Here is a 19,185-nt window from a genome sequence, read left to right as displayed (position 1 = left end):
GTGGATTTTCTGTCTGCAGTAGATGATATGGTCTGCACTTAAGTCTAAAGTCTACTCATTGATGCTTTAATTTGAGACATGCCTACCTTACAACCTTCAGGTTTTTCCTCAGATGTGCAGCACAAACCTTTGTAAAGGTAGGTGATTTGGATCAGACTTGCTATGTGATTAATTATTGACATGTATTGTTTAGAGAGAGCAAATTGGTACAGAATTTATAATTTCTCCCTCATAGCTTTGTTTCTTCAGTTTGTTTATCAGCTTTATACCTGTTGAGCAGTCTTCACGTTCTTTAGCATCTATGTGGGGTTTTGGTTTGTTCTCTGATTTCCTCCCACATCTCAAAGACAATTTTGTAGATGAACTAGCAGTCCTTCAGATAGGTGTGCATGTGCCACATGTGTTTTCAGTATTAGACTAGTATCGTGTCCAGGAGTAATTGATTAATTTCCCTACTTGCACCCACTGAATGAGTGATGGGCTCCACCCCCCCCCCCTGAAGTGGATGAAGCTGGTAAACGGAGGCAATGTACTGTTTAATGTTTTATTTTTGTATTTCTGTTTTGCATATTTTAATTTCATATTTCTGGATACAGGTGATGGATTACTAAATGAGCTGGTGTTGTGCTTTACTGTATGGTACCATATTGTTTTCATTGTGTCTGAATAAAAGTTATTGTATTTCATGGCACTGGAGTAGTTGTTGTGCAGGCATACACTGAGATGCTTAAATTTTTGCTGTTGCATATCATACTGTTTACCAGTACTGTGATAGCTGCATAAATGCTGCTTGAGGGTTATGGTGCGCTGCAAGCAACAGGTATAGTTAAAATAGTAGCGTTATAGATTCTTATTACAAAGGCATGTAGTGGTGAACCTTTTCCATGTCTTTTGGGCTGTTCTTAAAGACTTTCAATTCAGTTTTTCTAATAAAAAATATACACACAACAAAGAACATGCCATATAGAATCCATAATGTCATTTCTGTTTTTACAGTTGGCCCTAATGATGAACTCTTGAAAGGACAACAGATAACGTATGTAACTGATATGGAAACAGATGAGGGAATCCCTACTCAGGTATCTGCTGTAAACCAGTCTGGACTGGGTCATCAAGTAGAACTTGTTACGCAAGAGGGTACCCAGCAGGTAAAATAGTTAATACCTGCTTATTAATGCTGTCAATTGCTTTCATTGTTTGGTGATTAGTTTGCTTGTGATTTAACAGTTCTTTGTTTGAACACAAATAACATCATTCATGTTGTACAAAGCAAAAATACGGTTGACTAAGTAAACATAAAAGTACAGAACATACTTTAACAGTAAACAATAAGAAAAACACCACAGTGATTCAATAATTGGTGAGAATGTTACATGGTTAACAGCAGTTGTAGATTATTGTCCAGTACAGATCAATAAGAACTTGTAGTAACAACCATATCACTGTGGCAGATGTCATTTTATTTCTTTGCTCAGAAATTTTGGACAAAACCAAAAGTGATTGGGGGAGGGGGGTAGTCAAAGGCTTAAAATTAGGGACAGATTTGTAATATTAATCTGCTTCACCTAAAAAGTCAATAAAACAAGTTTTGCACCAACTTGCATTTTTTAACAATAAGAAGGATGAAACTTGTATGTCTGACATTATTTCCTGACTGTTGTCCTCATTGATTTACCAGAAAATCAAAAATTTTACAAAGGATGAGGCAAAACTATGAGACAAATTCAGGACAAAATTCTGGATATTTGAGAAGTATACCAGTATGAATCACTGTAGGACAAAACAGAGTCAGTTAATAAGGCCACTTTGCTTGCTGCAAAACAGTACATTTTTGGAAGGAGTGGGCATACATTGTGGCCAAAGATTTATATTACCGATTAAACATGAGTTTAGTTCAGAAGGCCTTATTACTCCCCTTCTAAGGATCCCAGCTTTAATGTCATTCTGCTACAGGTAGTTGAAATCCATGATATTTTAGTGTTTTATTTTGTGCAGCTGTCCTCAAACATGAAAGCTCATTTGATTTTTTTCAGATCTTGGAGACTTCTTCTAAAATAACTCCCCATCCACTACTAAACCACAGGTGTGGTTTAGTCCAGGGTCGATGCTCCTCAGACCTGCGTTCTGCCTTTCTTAGAAGGGCATTTAAATCCTTCTCTGCCACCCTATGATGCAGACTAAAATTCCAAGGTTTGTGATTTCGAAGCAATCAATTGAAAGGCTGAAATTGACAGTTGGAATAGAAAGGTGTTTGCAGTGCCACACTGGAAAGTTGACTGGTCCACTCCCTGGCCTTTGTGGTTAATTACCAACTTTTCCTGTGGGGGCTTGCAGTGATTCATTTCAGAGCAATAAAGCCAAACCCCACTAGCTGTAAATATGCCAGTTTTTGGCCATATCAGTGAAGCAGAAGAGGATTATTTGTCTATACTTTAGAAACACAGGGCTTAAAACCAAGCCTGAATGGCCTGAATTTACCTATATAGACCTAAAAAATAAAAAGTCATGAGCATGTCGAAGACGTGCAGCTGAAACTTAAGGGGTCATTTGCATATATCCCATGGGCCTCCACTACAGGAAGCTTAAGGTATTACACAGTGAAGAGACCAGCTTGGCAGGGTCTTACATGTAGTTTTTACTGAAAGGTTTAAGAGATCAGAGAATATGACTGTGTTTTACAGTTATTTAAATACTTAGGTGTACTAATTTCATAACAGAGTAAGGTCAAATAGTCATTTTGGTTAATGACATGCATTTATTTATTTAAATGTGTTTGACCGGAGAGAACACTGATCAAACAATAACCTGTTGCAGGCTCAGCCTGTAACTTGTGTGTCATCCTCTTTGCATATTGTTCTCCTGTGGTGGCCAGGTTCACTTGAGTTACATGGTTGGCCCATTGTTGCAGGAACACTGGTTATCCAGATTTGCTTTGGCCAGCTTGACCTACATAGACAGTGTGTTTGATGGACTCTGCCTCTGATTGAGGCCAAGAGTTCTAAAAGGGAGGAGAAAATTGAAAGCCCCCTACATAGCATGTTAGTTCAGAGAGAAGTGCAATTCTACTACAGTTTTGGAGCCATTGTATTCATGCTGTGCAGGGAGTGGAGATGGGGGGGGGGGTGAGGACTGAGATGAGTAGTGTAACAAAGGGAAAAGCTTATAACCCTACAATGTTATTGAAAGGAGACCCCCCCCCACTGCACAGCGTTCTTTAAAGAACAGATAAGCTAGTGAGTTACGCCTATAAGTATCATAATTGCTGAAGGTCATCAGTGCAGGAAAAATTAGCTTGGATAATGGTGTCTACTTGGGTAAATCAGTAACTGATTAATTAAATACTCATGCAAAATTAAATTCTATCCACAAAGCTTGTCATTATTGTCTACAGTTTGATACCAAAGCCTAAAAATGTCAATTTTACGTAAAAGCATTACCTTAGCAGTCCGGAACTGTTCATTCTTTGACAGCTGGAAACTAGGCCGGGATCTTCTCATCAAGAAATGGCATTTTAATGCTTTACCTCTGGTTGCTTATTTAATAAATTATTGCACATACACTTTATTGTGGTTCAAAAAGAGAAAAAAGAAAATGTATGTCTTTTACTATATTACTGTTTGAACCATTTATCTAAAAAGCACCTGTATAGGATTTTAATTCTTTCTTTGGACACAAGATGGTGCTATTGTATGGAAGAAAAGTTTGTTGTATAAGGTTTTTAACATGTATAAAACTAAACTGTATTTGTATTTATATTTATATATTTATATCTGTTAGAGTTTAGAGAAGGTATTGTGGATATTTTGATATTTATATATATATATGTATGTGCTTAGAACTGTTTTAAAGGACTGGTTTAAAGGAATTTAAAAAAAAAAGTTTTATAGGGCTGAACATCTATTGAGTACATGTGACCACATTAAGAATATACACCAATTGGATAGTTGTATTAATTAAGTGGAGGGTATTTTAGGGGAAGAATTGTAAAAGGTATGCATTTCCGTTTCATCTGAGGAAGTCATTAGAGGACGAAAACGCATCTGTGGTGATATCAGCGTTTATGGTTTTATTCTGAAATGGTTTTATTCTGAAGAAAGTGTGTTTCAATAAAGCTTGTTCGTGTGGAAAATACCAGTGGAGTCGTGCCTTGGTAGAATTGCTCTATTATCTTTTGGTTTTGGCTGCTTTTATTGAGCAATTTACTTTCCTGTTCGTTTTGGCTGTTGGAGTCATTCTTTTGTTGGATGGAAGAGGCTTCGACGTCTTCATAAGCTAATTCAGGGAGAGGCAGTGATTTGGACAAGATTGACAGAATGATGGACCAATTAACGCAACTGATCGAATTGTTAACGCCTACCTGTCAATCATTACTCTCGGCGTCGTCACGCCCACCGGTTAACCAGGAAATGCTTGGTAGAGGTGAAAACGGCGTGAAAAAAGTGATTTTGACAATGGAACTTGGCGTTAGCAATGGGCATAAACCTGTAAAGGACATATGAGCTGAATGTGATGGGATTCCTACTATTTTTCTGAGCAACAGGACGAACGAAGTGCAAGGGGATGTTATAGGACATAACAACTTAAACATGACTAATGGACAAAATCATAACGGACAAAGGTACAAAACTGATTTTAAGACTTTGGTGCAGTTAAAATACTGTTTTAATGAAAGAAATAAAATGTCTTCAAATTCTGAAATGGATAGAAACTTAACATATGAGCACAATGTTAACTTGCTAGATGAATTAATGTTTAAATATAAGAATATGGAAATGGAAAATGCATACCTTAAGAAATGTCTTAGATTAAAGATAGTACCAAAAGGGCTAAGAGTGCATAAGTACCCTAATAAAGTGAAAGAAGGTAGTGACTTTCATAAAGATTTATTACTCATTTTTGACAATTGTGGGTTTGAAATAATTAAGTTAATTATGAGAGAAGATGAAAGAGAAATGGAGGGTTTGTATGGTAGAATAGATGAAATCAACCGTAAAATTACTAATGACCTCATGTTTTCGATTGAGGATGGGAAGAGAAAGTATTATGATACATTAAATAAAATTGAAGTTAAAATAAGAAATGGATATGAAAGAAAAATACAAAAATTGAGAGAGATGTTAAAGAATACAAAGACAAAGTTAGTTACCCTAGACCGAGGGAGTTTGTTAGTAAAAGGTACAATAGTAGGTATGAGGAAGGTTGGAGACAGCTCCCTTTCTTGGAAACGGATGGGCAGGAAGTACGAGAACAGATAAAAAATATTAATGACCCCTCAGATTACCCCCCCCAAGGAGATCAGAAAGAATAAAGAACAATTATCAAAAAAAAACTACCAGTATAGGGGGTACGGGGGGGGGACAGCAACAACAAAAGACACAAACAGTGGTACAAGTGAATACTCCCAGCATGGATGAAACTATTGTCTGTGAAGGTAGCAAATATAGTTATAAAGGGTACAATATATATAATTACAGTAATAAGGAAGTAAATGAAACGCATTTCTCATTATTATAGGTTCATAGGTTCATACTAGGCTATCTGCCCTAGGGCATTTATAAGCCTAGCCAGAGTATGTTTGGCCACCCATTTTAAATTAATTTTGCTATGCCCTTTTTGAGGTTAGTAGTATACTGTGCCTCTGTCTAACAGTGACACAGAAGTGATACCAAACCTATGATCTCCCATCCACTCATCAAGATTCCTCTTGAAGAGAGTCATGAGGACTCCTGCCCTAACCTGGACTGGGATTTTATTCCATAGTGAAGGGAGCCTCTGTTATGAATCTGGTCCCTCCAGCATGTCCTATTTATTTCAGTGCTGAGGTTCAAGTCTCTCTCGATGGGATTTGATTTTTGAGGTGCAGCATGTCCCTAAATTCGGGTTGGACATGGCCTTATCGTCAGGCACAGGTCACCTCTGAGCAGGCGGTATGCCACTGAGTAGAGCTGGAGTTTTTTAACCGGGGCGCATATGGCATCTGTTTGAGCCCTTTGATCCTCTTGGTGAAGTACTTTTGGGGTCTTTCCAGTTGCTGCAGGTGTTTGGTAAGGTACATCCAAAAGGGGGCATTGTACGATTATATGGGGCCTGATGAGTGAGGAGTAAAAGAGAGACCTCCTCCCCTAATCTAGATGTGAATCCATTCATGATTAGGTGGGCTATATAAAATGTTTTTCTAACCACTTTGGCCACTTGGTTGTCAAATGAGAGATTGCTATCAACTAGGGTCCCCAGGTCCCTAATGACTTCTTCAGTACTTAATGGATTACCACCTATATGGTAATTTCTGGGCACTTTGTTTTTGCCAAAGGGGGTGACTATACACTTTTTGGCATTTAGCTTGAGGCCATGGCTCTGGCACCAGTTGTCTGTTTCTATGAGGCCCTTTTGGAGGATGCTTGTGTCGGCTGGAGAGTCGATTATGGCGCCCAGTTTGCAGTCATCTGCGAACTTGGTCAGCCACAGTCCTTCCGTGTTGGCCTGTACCTCCGAGAAATATATACCAAACAAGAGAGGTCACAGGACTGAGCCTTGTGGGACGCCACTTGTAACTGGTTTGGAGTCTGACATGGCTCCAGCAATTCTAACCATGTGGGTTCTGTCCTTGAACCAGTTTGCAACCCATCTAGTGACATAGGGGTTTATATTTAAGCTGGTGAGCTTATCTATAATGCCTGAGTCGGGTATTGTATCGAAGGCAGGTCCAGATAGGCTGTGTGGACCACCTTCCCTTCAATGGCCTTGGTGACTGTTTCAAAGAAGTCAACCAGGTTTAAGAGGCAGGATCTGCCCTTAACAAAGCCAAACTGGGTAGGATCCAGTGTCTGTAGGTCCCCAATATCTTTATTTATGAGGTCCATGATGATCCTTTCCATAGCTTTGCAGACCAAGCTAGTCAGGCTTATGGGGCGATAGTTTCCAGGGTCCGTTGAGGCACCACCTTTGTGGAGAGGGACCACTGTTGCTGTCACGCCACTCTTAGGTACATATCCTGTAGTAAGGCTGAGATTGAACAGTAGTTTTATGTTTGGGTTTAGCTCTTCTTGGAGTTCATGGCCTGGGACACCGTCTGGACCCATTGATGCTGTGCCACCTGAGCATCTGAGATGTCGGGGAAGCACTCTGCTGGGATAGATATTTGCCCTTTGGTGGGGAGGGGAGAAGTTTGCGCTGAACCTGTCAGCTAGGATGTTGGCAATGTCTGTGGGATCAGTGTATTTTTTTGTCATTTTGGACTAATTCTGAGCATATCTGGGAATTCCCACCCAGGTTCCTAACATAACTAAAGAAAGCCTTGTGATTATCTTTAGTGTCCTGTGCAATTTTTATCTCGAAGCTGGCCTTTGACGATTTTATGAGTGCCCTTAGTTTTTTGCTAATACTGATCAGAGATGCCTTCCTTTTGGGATTTTGCTCTATCATGTAGTAGCTTCCTCCTTCTATTGTATAGTTTGTTTATGGCTGGGGTCCACCAGACAGGTCGTCTGCCTTTGGAGGATTGGGTCTTGGTTTTATTTGGGATTGCATGATCCATGCATTCCTGAAGGTGTTCATAGAATGCATTTATAAAGGATTCTGCGGTCTGGGCGCTTTGAAGGATTCCACCTCGGTTTTGAGGAGTGTGAAATTTGCTTTAGAGATGTTTTTCACTGTGGTTTTCTGGGCAGGGGATGGGGTTGGGATGTGAATATCCAGTGAGATCAGTTTATGGTCTGATCTTACCAGTGAGGGATACACTTCTGGTCTGGAGCATAGAGTCCCCATGTTGGTGATGATCAGGTCCAGTATGTTTTCCCCTCTTGTGGGAGTGGTAACAAGTTGTTCCATAGCATTTGAGTTTATGAATTCTAGGAACCTTTGGGCAAGGGTGTTGGAGCTAGAGTAATGCTCCCAGTCTATGTTTGGGTAGTTGAAGTCGCCCAATATAATGGTGTTCGGAGAGACCTTCATATTTTCCAGTGTTCTCAGGAAGGCCGAGGGGTTCCTGGGTTTGAGGGTGGTCTGTAGCAGGCTATAAACTGGAAGGCAGTTTTACCCACTGTTAGTTGCACATGGATAGTCTCTGATGCTTCGTGCTTTGCCACCAACCTAGAGGTGTGGGTATCTTTGATGAATATCGATACTCCCCCTCCTTTTGTGGTTCGGTCCAAGTTTTGTGGCCGAAAAGCATGGTATGAGGTATAACCTGGTAGTGCTGGGGTGCTCTCGGGAGTCCTGAACCAGGTTTCTGTTACTGCACAGATATCGATGTTCTCCATGCTAAGGAGAGTTTTGAGTGCGTGCATCTTGAGGTTTAGACTTCTAGCGTTGAGTAGCATTACTCTTAGTTTCTTATCCCTTGTGATACATATGGAGGTGGGGTTGTCTTTTGAGCCTTGCCTAAAAAAGGCACTATGGGGGTAGCAAGAGCCTTTGCCAATATCTCTGAAAAGCCAGGTGACAGGTGCAAGCCGTCCCTAGCAAAGCATCGTGGCTTGTCGTGCATATCATCCCAAGCTGACAGGCATTGGATCCCCTTTGAATGACACCAATACTTAAGCCAATTGTTGAAATTGATCATCTTGTCTTCATATTGTGGCATCATTCTTGGTGAGGGTAAGATGCTACTCAAGGTCAGGGTCATACCAGCCTGGGCTACATGCTCAGAGAGCTCCTCTATGTCTCTCTTCATGTAGTCCAGCTCAGGTCATTCACACCAGCATGGACAATGACTGAGTCATATTTGTACTTGCCTTGGAGTGACCTGAGTGCTTGTGTTATGTGGCGGATCCTAGCGCCAGACAGGCTGCTCACCGTGACCTTCTCCTTGTTCAGCCTGGTGCAGTGTGCCTAGTCACCTATTACAAGTGTATCAGGTGTGTTGTTTAGCCTTAAGGGCTGTGACTGTTCGCACACTGGCTTTGTGAGATATGTGTTGCACGTGTTTTGTTTTTGGGGTAGTTGCTTGGGTGTCTGCTTTGGAGGTCTCTGCTGCTTAGGCAGATCTTTATTTAGAGCCTCTGAGTATGTTTTGTGTGATTATGTGTTTGGTTTGCTGTCATGGTAGGTCTATGTGAGACTGGAATTGTAGTGAGTGTGGTTTCCTTCTCCTCCTGACTGGAGTACTGAGTTGAGAGAGCTTAGCCTCCAGTTTGGCTGTATGGTTGCATCTCTCACATGTGTTGGAAATTGTTGGGAGGAGGAGAATGAGGCAGTTGTAACATTGCCTCAAGATTCCCATATTCACCAGCTGGACCGAGAGGAGATTGACAACTGACCTTTGGACATGCTAGAATAATATTGGGAATTCCTTTATAATTGAAAACAAGGGCCAATGGTGTAGTGCTTTTAATTTTTAGTGCCGACTTATAATCGCTTTAGTGAGCAAGTGCCAGGTAACAAGTGCAATGTGTTACAGGTAACTTAAATGCAAAACGACAAAACAGTAACTTTCTTCAAGAGCAAGGAAATAAGTACAGTAAGCAATGCAGATATCACTAGGGATCCACAGAAGCTGATAAGAACAAGCATACAAACAAAGCTAGATCTACTCTATGCTACAGCAAACAAGGTGTACCAATTTCAGTAAGATACACTTCAAATATTCAGGCACTATAAACCTCTAACCAGAAATTCCCAGCGCAGAAGCGCAGAGCCAAGCCGCATCCCCCACAAGAGTGCAGACCACGAACCTTCTTAATGTAAAATAACTGGCCTGAAGCCCAAGTGCTTAAACCAGAGCTAATACACTTTAAGAATAACAGACACTGAGCTCTCAATCAGCAGTTCCCAACTTAGAAGGATGAAAGCTACCTGTCCTGCCACCACAGTGCAGGCCACAAACCTTCCTAATGTAGAACAACTGGTCTGAAGCCCAAGTGCTTAATCCAAAAGACTTAGAATGATAGCTACACTTTAACCAAGTTACTACCAAGCAGTAATAAATACAACTGAATACTTTAAATAATGCCTGGATTAGTGCTCAATTTATACAAACAAAGCTAGATTCAGCAGGCCTGGATCTAGTCTATGCTACAACAAACAAGGTGTACCAATTTCAGTAAGAAGAAATTCAGATATGCATGCACTATAAGCCTTCAACCAGAAATTCCCAGCTCAGAAGGGCAGAGTCCAGCCTCTCCTCCCACAAGAGTGCAGACCACGAAACCCTCTTAATGTAAAATAACTGGCCTGAAAGCCCAAGTGCTTAAACCAGAATTAATATACTTTTAGAATAACAGACACTGAGCCCTCAATCAGCAGTTCCCAACTTAGAGGGATGTAAGCTACCTGTTCTGCCACTACAGTGCAGACCACAAACCCTCTCAATGTAAAACAACTGGTCTGAAGCCCAAGTGTTTAAACTAAAAGGCTTAGAATGAGTTACACCAAGCAGTAATAAATACAATTGAGAAAGCAAAATAAAGTAGGAAGAAACACAAGTACAGTAAAAGCAGAAGTTTTTTAGAAAAGTAGCAAAAGCAGTAGTAAATACAATTCTCATGCAGTGCAAGCTGGCACACTTGAATATGTAGCAATATTAGTCCACACACAGTTTGAAAAAATTTAATTAAATTAAAAAGGACTAAAAGCAAGTGCAGAAAGGGTTTATTAGGTAGAATGAGATGTCCTGGGGAGTGTCTTAGATCAAATCTACAGTACTGCAAAAGCCACCAAATTTAAACTACAACCAAGAATAGGGAGGGGGGGTGGGGGAGCAGTTTCAACACAGATGTAAGGAATGTGCAAATTATAAAAAAATATATATACTGTTTTCTATAGATTTGCAGAGCAGTAAGACACAGATATCAAGCAAACAATTTAGCTCTATAATACAGAATAACACAGAAAATATACTCAGCTCTATAACTTATTATCTAAGGGCTTTAAATTTGTATCTAAAAGGAAAGCGGATATAGGTAAAGTATTAATTGACTTGAAATAATTTTTGAGGAAGAAAAACTTTGAGCTTTTCTTTAAGGGACAGAATGCAAACTCATGAGGCATGGAGGAATTAGGAAGGAAAAGCACATTTAATCCACCCTACACCCACAATTAAAAATTTTGAGGTGTTAATGGAGAGAAAAATAAGATCAGAACTTTCTAAGAGAAGGATAGGGTATAACACAACAAAGGAAGAAAACAAATTATTAAATTAAATGAAATGAAAGATGATACTACCTTAAGGGTGATGAGACCGGATAAAGGGGGGTGGTGGTGCTTATGGACCAAATGGTGTATGAAGGTAAGATGATGGACATATTGGAGAACACAAATAGATACATCAGAGTCTCAGTTAATGAAATACATATAGGAAATAGAAAAATCTATTTAATTTTAAATGACCTATTGTTGGAAGGACTAATAAGTATAGAAACTTTTAAGTTTTTTTATGTAGAAAAACCAAAAATACCTACCATCTTTGGGATTCCAAAGGTGCACAAAGACATAGAAGACCCACCCATGAGACCGATAGTGTCATCAGAAGGGTCTATAACAGCACCTTTGGCCAGATGGTTGGACACTAAGCTTAAAGACATGGCGCTAGGAATCCAGGGTGTAGTAAAAGATTCTTGGGACTTATTACATAGTATAACAAATGATTTATATGATGAGAAAATGATTTTTATAACTATTGACATAATTGACTTATTCTCATCAATACCGTATGATGAAGGAATGAAATGGTTTGAGGAAGCCCTAATTAAGTATGGTAAGTTTAACAACGGAGACTTTTATCTTATTTTAACCCTGATGGAAATGGTTTTAAAAAATAATTTTATACATTATGAAGGGGAGTTTTTTAAACAAGTACAGGGAGTAGCGATGGGGCAAGGTGTGCCCCTACGTACGCCAACATAATTTTTTCAATTTGAGAGGAAAAATGCATTATAAATTCCAAATATGTAAAATGTTGGAAAATGTACAAGCGCTACCTGGATGACGTGTTTTTTATGGATAAGCTCTGAAAGCATGTTTTTTGAATTTTTAAATTATATATCAGAATCAATTGATTTTTTTAAAATTTTACATACAAGATTAATAAGGATGAATTGGAATATCTGGACATTTCTATCAAGAAATGTGAAGGTATTTTCAGTTCAAAGATTTATCGGAAAGAAACTTTCTCAAATTCATATTTAACGTACAATAGTGCATACCCCCTACATCAGAAAAAAGGAATTGTTAAGGGACAATATGTTAGGGATAGTCGTATGACATCCAGAGAATGTGATTTTGAGGTAGAATGCAAAATATTGAGTGAAATGTTTATAGAAAGGGGTTACCCCAACGAATTTATAAAAACATAGAAAAAGAAGTTAGAGAAGGAAGACAGGATAGATTTAAACCCATTTTGGGGGACAAAACAGGGCTTAGTAAGGAAAAGGTTAAAACAGTGAATTTTGAAGGTGAAAGAAATTTTGTGACCGATTATAATGGAGACACAGTTAGAATAAGAAAATTGTTAGAAGAGGAATGGAATAGATTTGGTGAACTATCAGACTTGGAGGGAATTTTTGAAAACCCTTTAAGATGCACATACAGAAGGGGTAGAAGTCTAAAGGCTATATTAGAAGGTAAAAAAGATGGCCTTAAGTGTAAAGAGGGTAAAGTAGGGACCTTTAAATGTGGACGATGCTCCCAGTGTCCGTATATCTACATGAGGGACACTATTCTGGTTAGCAGTAGGGATAGACTTAGTAGTAGTAGGGACTATGCAAATTGTGACACTAGTGGTATAGTGAACATAGGGCTCTGTGACCATTGTGAAGCATTCTATGTAGGTAAATAAGAAAGAAAGTTAAAAAACAGAATCTATGAGCATAACTATGAAATTAGAACAAAATGTACCAAGAATGCTCTTTACAGACACACAATAAACTGTCAAGAAGGTAAATTTAAATTCTTTGTTGTTGTGTCTTTCGGCTTTTCCTGGTTAGGGGTCGCCACAGCGGAACTCCGGTCTGCTAATGATTGGCAGTAGATTTTTACATGCCGAGTTGCCGGCCCTGATGCACAACCTTCAACGAAGGAACGCCCATTCACGCATGTCTCCACACAGAAGACGCTCTAGCTGAGAATCTAACAGGACAACGTCTTACTGTGAGGTGACAACGCTACCGCAGCACCAGTAATTCCAAAGGACATAAGAGGAGGTCCATGGGAGACTTCCATTGAATACAAAGAACTATTGTGGCAACTATCCCTGGACGTTACTAGATTTCCAGGTCTGAATGATGCAGTCTCTCTTGCCCCAGTTTTAAAGTTAAAGGACCACTACGGGCAAACAATGAAAAAACATATATTTTTTATCTTGCCATGATTCACTGCATTTCCTAAAACTGCCTGCAGCAAAATAAGTGCTCATTCCTAATTTTATTTTTTTTTTTACTCTTGTCTGCCCTCATGGGGGCAGACATTGTGATTCCTTTGGAAAGCTAAATCTGTGTCAATGCACAGACTGTGAGAACAAATAGCCCTACCATTTGTTGTCAGATTAGACTTCCATTCACTTAGAATGGACCACTTGAAAAAAATGCCAAGTTTGAGAGTCTGCAGCTCATGTGTCATTGACTGGTATGTGCTGAGTTTTACAAATGTTGTTCCTACTGATGTATTACACATTCTCTGAAAGAAACTTGCAAAAGTGTAAACAAATTACTGAGATAAAAAAGTCTTTTCACAAGGAGCAGTTTTGCAAGTTTCAATTCCTGGCAAAGTTACTCCTCCCATCTCCCCTCCTTCAGTGGGCTACAGTCTCACATTTCCAGCTTGGGCAGATTCAACTATTTAGTCAGCTTTGCATGACAATGGACATAAAAAAAATCACAGCCTGCTGTTCCACTAAAACTGTTCCCTTATATGTCTCTTCACTTCTGAATAGCATTTCCCCAGGAATAAAAAAAAAAAAAAAGCACACACATCAGTCCAACCATTCAGTTTATAATGCATTCTGGCTGCTGACATGGTTATCTTTACATAGTTCTCTTATAGCATAACCTGAACTTATGGTATTCAATGCCAAGCTTTACAACAGTTCTCAGTTTCTTTACAATGACCTCCCAAGCCTCTGATGTGACCCAGTACTTTGTCACTATACTGTAAATACATAGATTAATACAAATATTTGTGCACATATGATACGTACAGTAATACACACATACCATCATTAAAACAAGATAAATGCAATATAAATCATATCAGTATAGTTATGATTTCTAGTTTATGACCCTGTTTGTCTATGGAAACTTTTTGAATTTATGTTCAAGCAGTTGTATATTTGTTGTATATTATCTTGTTTAATTGTTTCTCAATATTCTAACCACTGCGTATGCTGCATCAATTGTAAAACTCTGATTTTACTCCTTTTTTATTTTCTGTGCTATTTGTACAAAATAGCTATGTTTATATAATTTATTTTTATTATTTTTTATAATTGTTTACTATGTATCTGGAGCTTTTCTCCCCCAGCCTCCGCTGAAAACGGTCATCTTCTGTCCAGTTGGACTAGCCTGGTAAACAAATGGAAAATAAATAAAAAATAAAATATACTAAGAAAATCAATCAATATACCAAGAAAAATCCAAAACTTAAGAAAAAAAACACAGAAGGAAGGAAAATGTTTCCTTGATGCTGTCATGAAAATCCCACTCACTTATTCAGATATTATGGGCAAACATATATATATATATATATATATATATATATATATATATATATATATATATATATATATATATATATATTAATATTATAACATATATAATATATTAGGCAAAACAACGTACCCAACACACTAGTCATAGGTAACTCTATAGTCAGGCACACTGATGTCCCACTTACCAGGCTAAACAAGGAGAAGGTTACTGTCAGCTGCCTGTTGGGTGCCAGGATCTGCCACATAACCCATGCACTCAGGTCACTCCACAACCAAGTACAAATATGACTCTGTCATTGTCCATGTTGGTGTGAATGACCCGAGACATGCCTCCTTAGATTACATGAAAAGAGACATGGAAGAGCTCTCCGATCTTGTAGCCCAGGGAGGTATGACCCTAGCCCTGAGTAGCATTCTGCCATCACCCAGAATGATACCACAGCACAAGGGCAAAATGATTGACTTCAACAATTGGCTAAGCTTCTGGTGTCATTCTATGGGGATCCAGTATCTGTCTGCCTGGGACGACATGGTCGACAGACCATGATGCTTTGCCAGAGATGGCCTGCACCTGTCGCCCATGGGATTCCAGATACTGGCCAAGGCTCTTGCCGCCCCTATAGTGCCTTTTTTAGACAAGTTTCAAATGTAACAGGAACAGGCAAGCAAAAACTGAGGGTAATGCTACTCAGTGCTAGAAGTCTAAATCTCAAAATGCACTCACTCAAGGCACTCCTTAAAATGGAGAACATCGATACCTGTGCAGTAACTGAGACCTGGTTCAAGGCTCCAAAGAGCACCCCTGCACTACCAGGCTATAACTCATACCACACTTTTCAGCCACGTAACCTGGACCGGAACACCAAAGGCAGATGTGTGCCCATATTCATTAAGGATATCCACACCTCCAGGCTAGTTGCTCAGTATAATGCAACCGAGGTTATCCAAGTGCAACTAACTCTGGGCAAAACTGCAATCCAAATTGTAGCTTGCTACAGATCCCCTATCATGCCCCAGGATTCCCACTCCTCTTTTCTTGATATACTGGAAAATATTAGGGTTCAAACACCCTAATAATGGGCTATTTCAAATACCCCACCATTAACTGGGAAAACTACTCATGTACCAACTCCTTCGCTCAACACTTTCTGGAATTCATAAATTCCATTGCCCTGGATCAACTTATCCACACCCCCACCAAGGGCAACAATATCCTAGACCTAGTCATTACCAACATGAATGACCAGTGTTCCACACCCAAAGTCAATTCCTTGTTGGTCAGATCCGACCATAAGCTAATCACCCTAGATATACACATCCTGCCCCCACCCCACATTAAGGAAACCACGGTAAAACATTTCTCCATAGCCAACTTCATGCTTCTTAAGACAGAAGTGGCGAACTTCATGACACCCATGCAGATGGCCAATACAATTACGACTGATGAATCATACACAAATGCACTCTATAAGCACTTATATGAGTGCATGGATCATGCTATTCCAAACAGAACCAAGAAGCTATCCTCCAAAGAAAGGAAGCCAATCTGGTGGTCCCCTGCCATAAACAAACTGTACAACAGAAGGAAGAAACTGTTGCAAAAGAGAGTAAAATCCCATGAGTGGTGGAGCTCCTTGGTCAGCCTCAGTAAGGCGCTGAGATCTCTTATAAGAGCATCCAAAGCTAGCTATGAAAATAAAATCGCCACTGATTCTAAGGACAACCACAAAACATTCTATACCTATGTCAGGTATCTCAATGGCAACACCCAGATCTGCTCTGAGTTACAGCACAACTGCATGAAAATTACAGAACCAACTGATATTGCCAACATTCTGGCAGATAGGTTCAGTGCTAACTTTACCACCCTCTCACACCCTGGTTAAAGGCTTATAGTGCCTGCATATTTGAACTGTTTCTTACTAAATTGGTACACCTTGTTTGCTGTAGCATAGACTAGATCCAGGCCTGCTGAATCTAGCTTTGTTTGTATAACTTGAGCACTAATCCAGGCATTCTTTAAAGTATTCAATTGTATTTATTACTGCTTGGTAGTAACTTGATTAAAGTGTAGCTATCATTCTAAGTCTTTTGGATTAAGCACTTGGGCTCAGACCAGTTGTTTTACATTAGGAAGGTTTGTGGCCTGCACTGTGGTGGCAGGACAGGTAGCTTACATCCTTCTAAGTTGGGAACTGCTGATTGAGGGCTCAGTGTCTGTTATTCTAAAAGTGTATTAGTTCTGGTTTAAGCACTTGGGCTTCAGGCCAGTTATTTTACATTAAGAAGGTTCGTGGTCTGCACTCTTGTGGGAGGAGAGGCTGGACTCTGCCCTTCTGAGCTGGGAATTTCTGGTTAAAGGCTTATAGTGCCTGCATATTTGAACTGTTTCTTACTGAAATTGGTACACCTTGTTTGCTGTAGCATAGACTAGATCCAGGCCTGCTGAATCTAGCTTTGTCTGTATGCTTGTTTGCTTGTTATTTCCCTGAAAAGCTAATTCCACCTAAAACGTGGCTTTTCAGCACTTCTGTGGATCCCTAGTGACATCTGCATTGCTTACTGTACTTATTTCCTTGTTTCACTTGAAAGAAAGTTACTGTTTGTCATTTTTGCATTTAAGTTACCTGTAGCACATTGCATTTGTTACCTGGCACTTGCTCACTAAAACAATTATATAAGTCAGCACTAAAAAAATAAAAGCACTACACCCTCACAAACTCCCCTTGAGTACCTTGTTCCCCATTGGCCCTTTTTTTCAATTATAAAGGAATTCCCAACACTATTCTAGCATGTCCAAAGGTCAGTTGTCAATCTCCTCTCCGGTCCAGCTGGTGAATCTGGGAATCTTGAGGCAATGTTACAACTGCCTCATGTACACAGACAACCCTCTCCTCCTCCCAACAAATTCCAACACATGTGAGAGATGCAACCATATAGCCAAACTGGAGGCTAAGCTCTCTCAACTCAGTACTGGCGAAACCTGTCAGGAGGAGAAGGAAATCACACTCACTACAATTCCAGTCTCACATAGACCTACCACAACAGCAAACCAAACACATAAACACACAAAAACATACTCGAGGCTCTAAATAATAATCTGCCTAAGCAGCAGAGACCTCCAAAGCAGACACCCAAGCAACCGCTACCCCAAAACAAAACACGTGCAACACATAGCTCACAAAGCCAGTGTGCTGAACAGTCACAGCCCTTAAGGCTAAAAAACACACATGATATGCTTGTAATAGGTGACTCTATCGTCAGGCACACTGACGTCCCACTCACCAGGCTGAACAAGGAGAAGGTCACGGTGAGCTGCCTGTCGGGCGCTAGGATCCGCCACATAACACAAGCACTCAGGTCACTCCAAGGCAAGTACAAATATGACTCCGTCATTGTCCATGCTGGTGTGAATGACCTGAGACATACCTCCCTGGACTACATGAAAAGAGACATAGAGGAGCTCTCTGAGCATGTGGCCCAGGCCGGTATGACCCTGACCTTGAGTAGCATCTTACCCTCACCAAGAATGATGCCACAATATGAAGACAAGATGATCAATTTCAACAATTGGCATAAGTATTGGTGTCATTCAAAGGGGATCCAATGCCTGTCAGCCTGGGATGACATGCTCGACAAGCCACGATGCTTCGCTAGGGATGGCTTGCACCTGTCACCCTGGGCTTTCGGATATTGGCAAAGGCTCTTGCTACCCCCATAGTGCCTTTTTTAGGCAAGGCTCAAAAGACAAACCCACCTCCATAGGTATCACAAGGGATAAGAAACTAAGAGTAATGCTACTCAACGCCAGAAGTCTAAACCTCAAGATGCATGCACTCGAAACTCTCCTTAGCATGGAGAACATCGATATCTGTGCAGTAACAGAAACCTGGTTCAAGGCTCCCGAGAGCACCCCAGCACTGTCAGGTTATACCTCATACCATGCTTTTTGGCACCAAAACTTGGACCGAACCAGAAAAGGAGGGGGAGTATCAATATTCGTCAAAGATACCCACACCTCCAGGTTGGTGGCACAGCACGAAGCATCAGAGACTATCCATGTGCAACTAACAGTGGGAAAAACTGCCTTCCAGTTTATAGCCTGCTACAGACCACCCTCCCAAACCCAGGAACCCCACTCGGCCTTCCTGAGAACACTGGAAAATATGAAGGTCTCTCCAAACACCATTATATTGGGTGACTTCAACTACCCAAACATAGACTGGGAGCATTACTCTAGCTCCAATACCCTAGCTCAAAGGTTCCTAGAATTTATAAACTCAAACGCTATGGAACAACTTGTTACCACTCCCACAAGAGGGGAAAACATACTGGACCTGATCATCACCAACATGGGGACTCTATGCTCCAGACCAGAAGTGTATCCGTCACTGGTAAGATCAGACCATAAATTGATCTCACTGGATATTCACATTCCGATCCCACCCCCTGCCCAGAAAATCACAGTGAAAAACTTCTCTAAAGCAAATTTCACACTCCTCAAAACTGAGGTGGAATCCTTCAAAGCCGGGCCTGTGGAAAATACG

General features: G+C 40.2%; 1 protein-coding gene across 1 annotated transcript in view; it reads left to right on the top strand.

Annotated features, from left to right (window-relative positions):
* Positions 1 to 19,185, top strand: part of ZNF143 (zinc finger protein 143) — a 752,158-nt gene that overhangs the window by 644,344 nt on the left and 88,629 nt on the right. Inside the window, exon 14 of the mRNA XM_044059280.1 lies at positions 997 to 1,148. Coding sequence (XP_043915215.1) covers positions 997 to 1,148 — 152 coding nt within the window. The remainder of the gene's footprint in view (positions 1 to 996; positions 1,149 to 19,185) is intronic.

The sequence above is a fragment of the Protopterus annectens genome, chromosome 17.part0, assembly GCF_019279795.1.
Source record: "Protopterus annectens isolate FY-2018-M chromosome 17.part0, PAN1.0, whole genome shotgun sequence".
NCBI classification, from domain to species: domain Eukaryota; kingdom Metazoa; phylum Chordata; order Ceratodontiformes; family Protopteridae; genus Protopterus; species Protopterus annectens.
The sequence above is the reverse complement of the archived record's forward strand: the minus strand, read 5'-3'. Positions and strand labels throughout refer to the sequence as shown.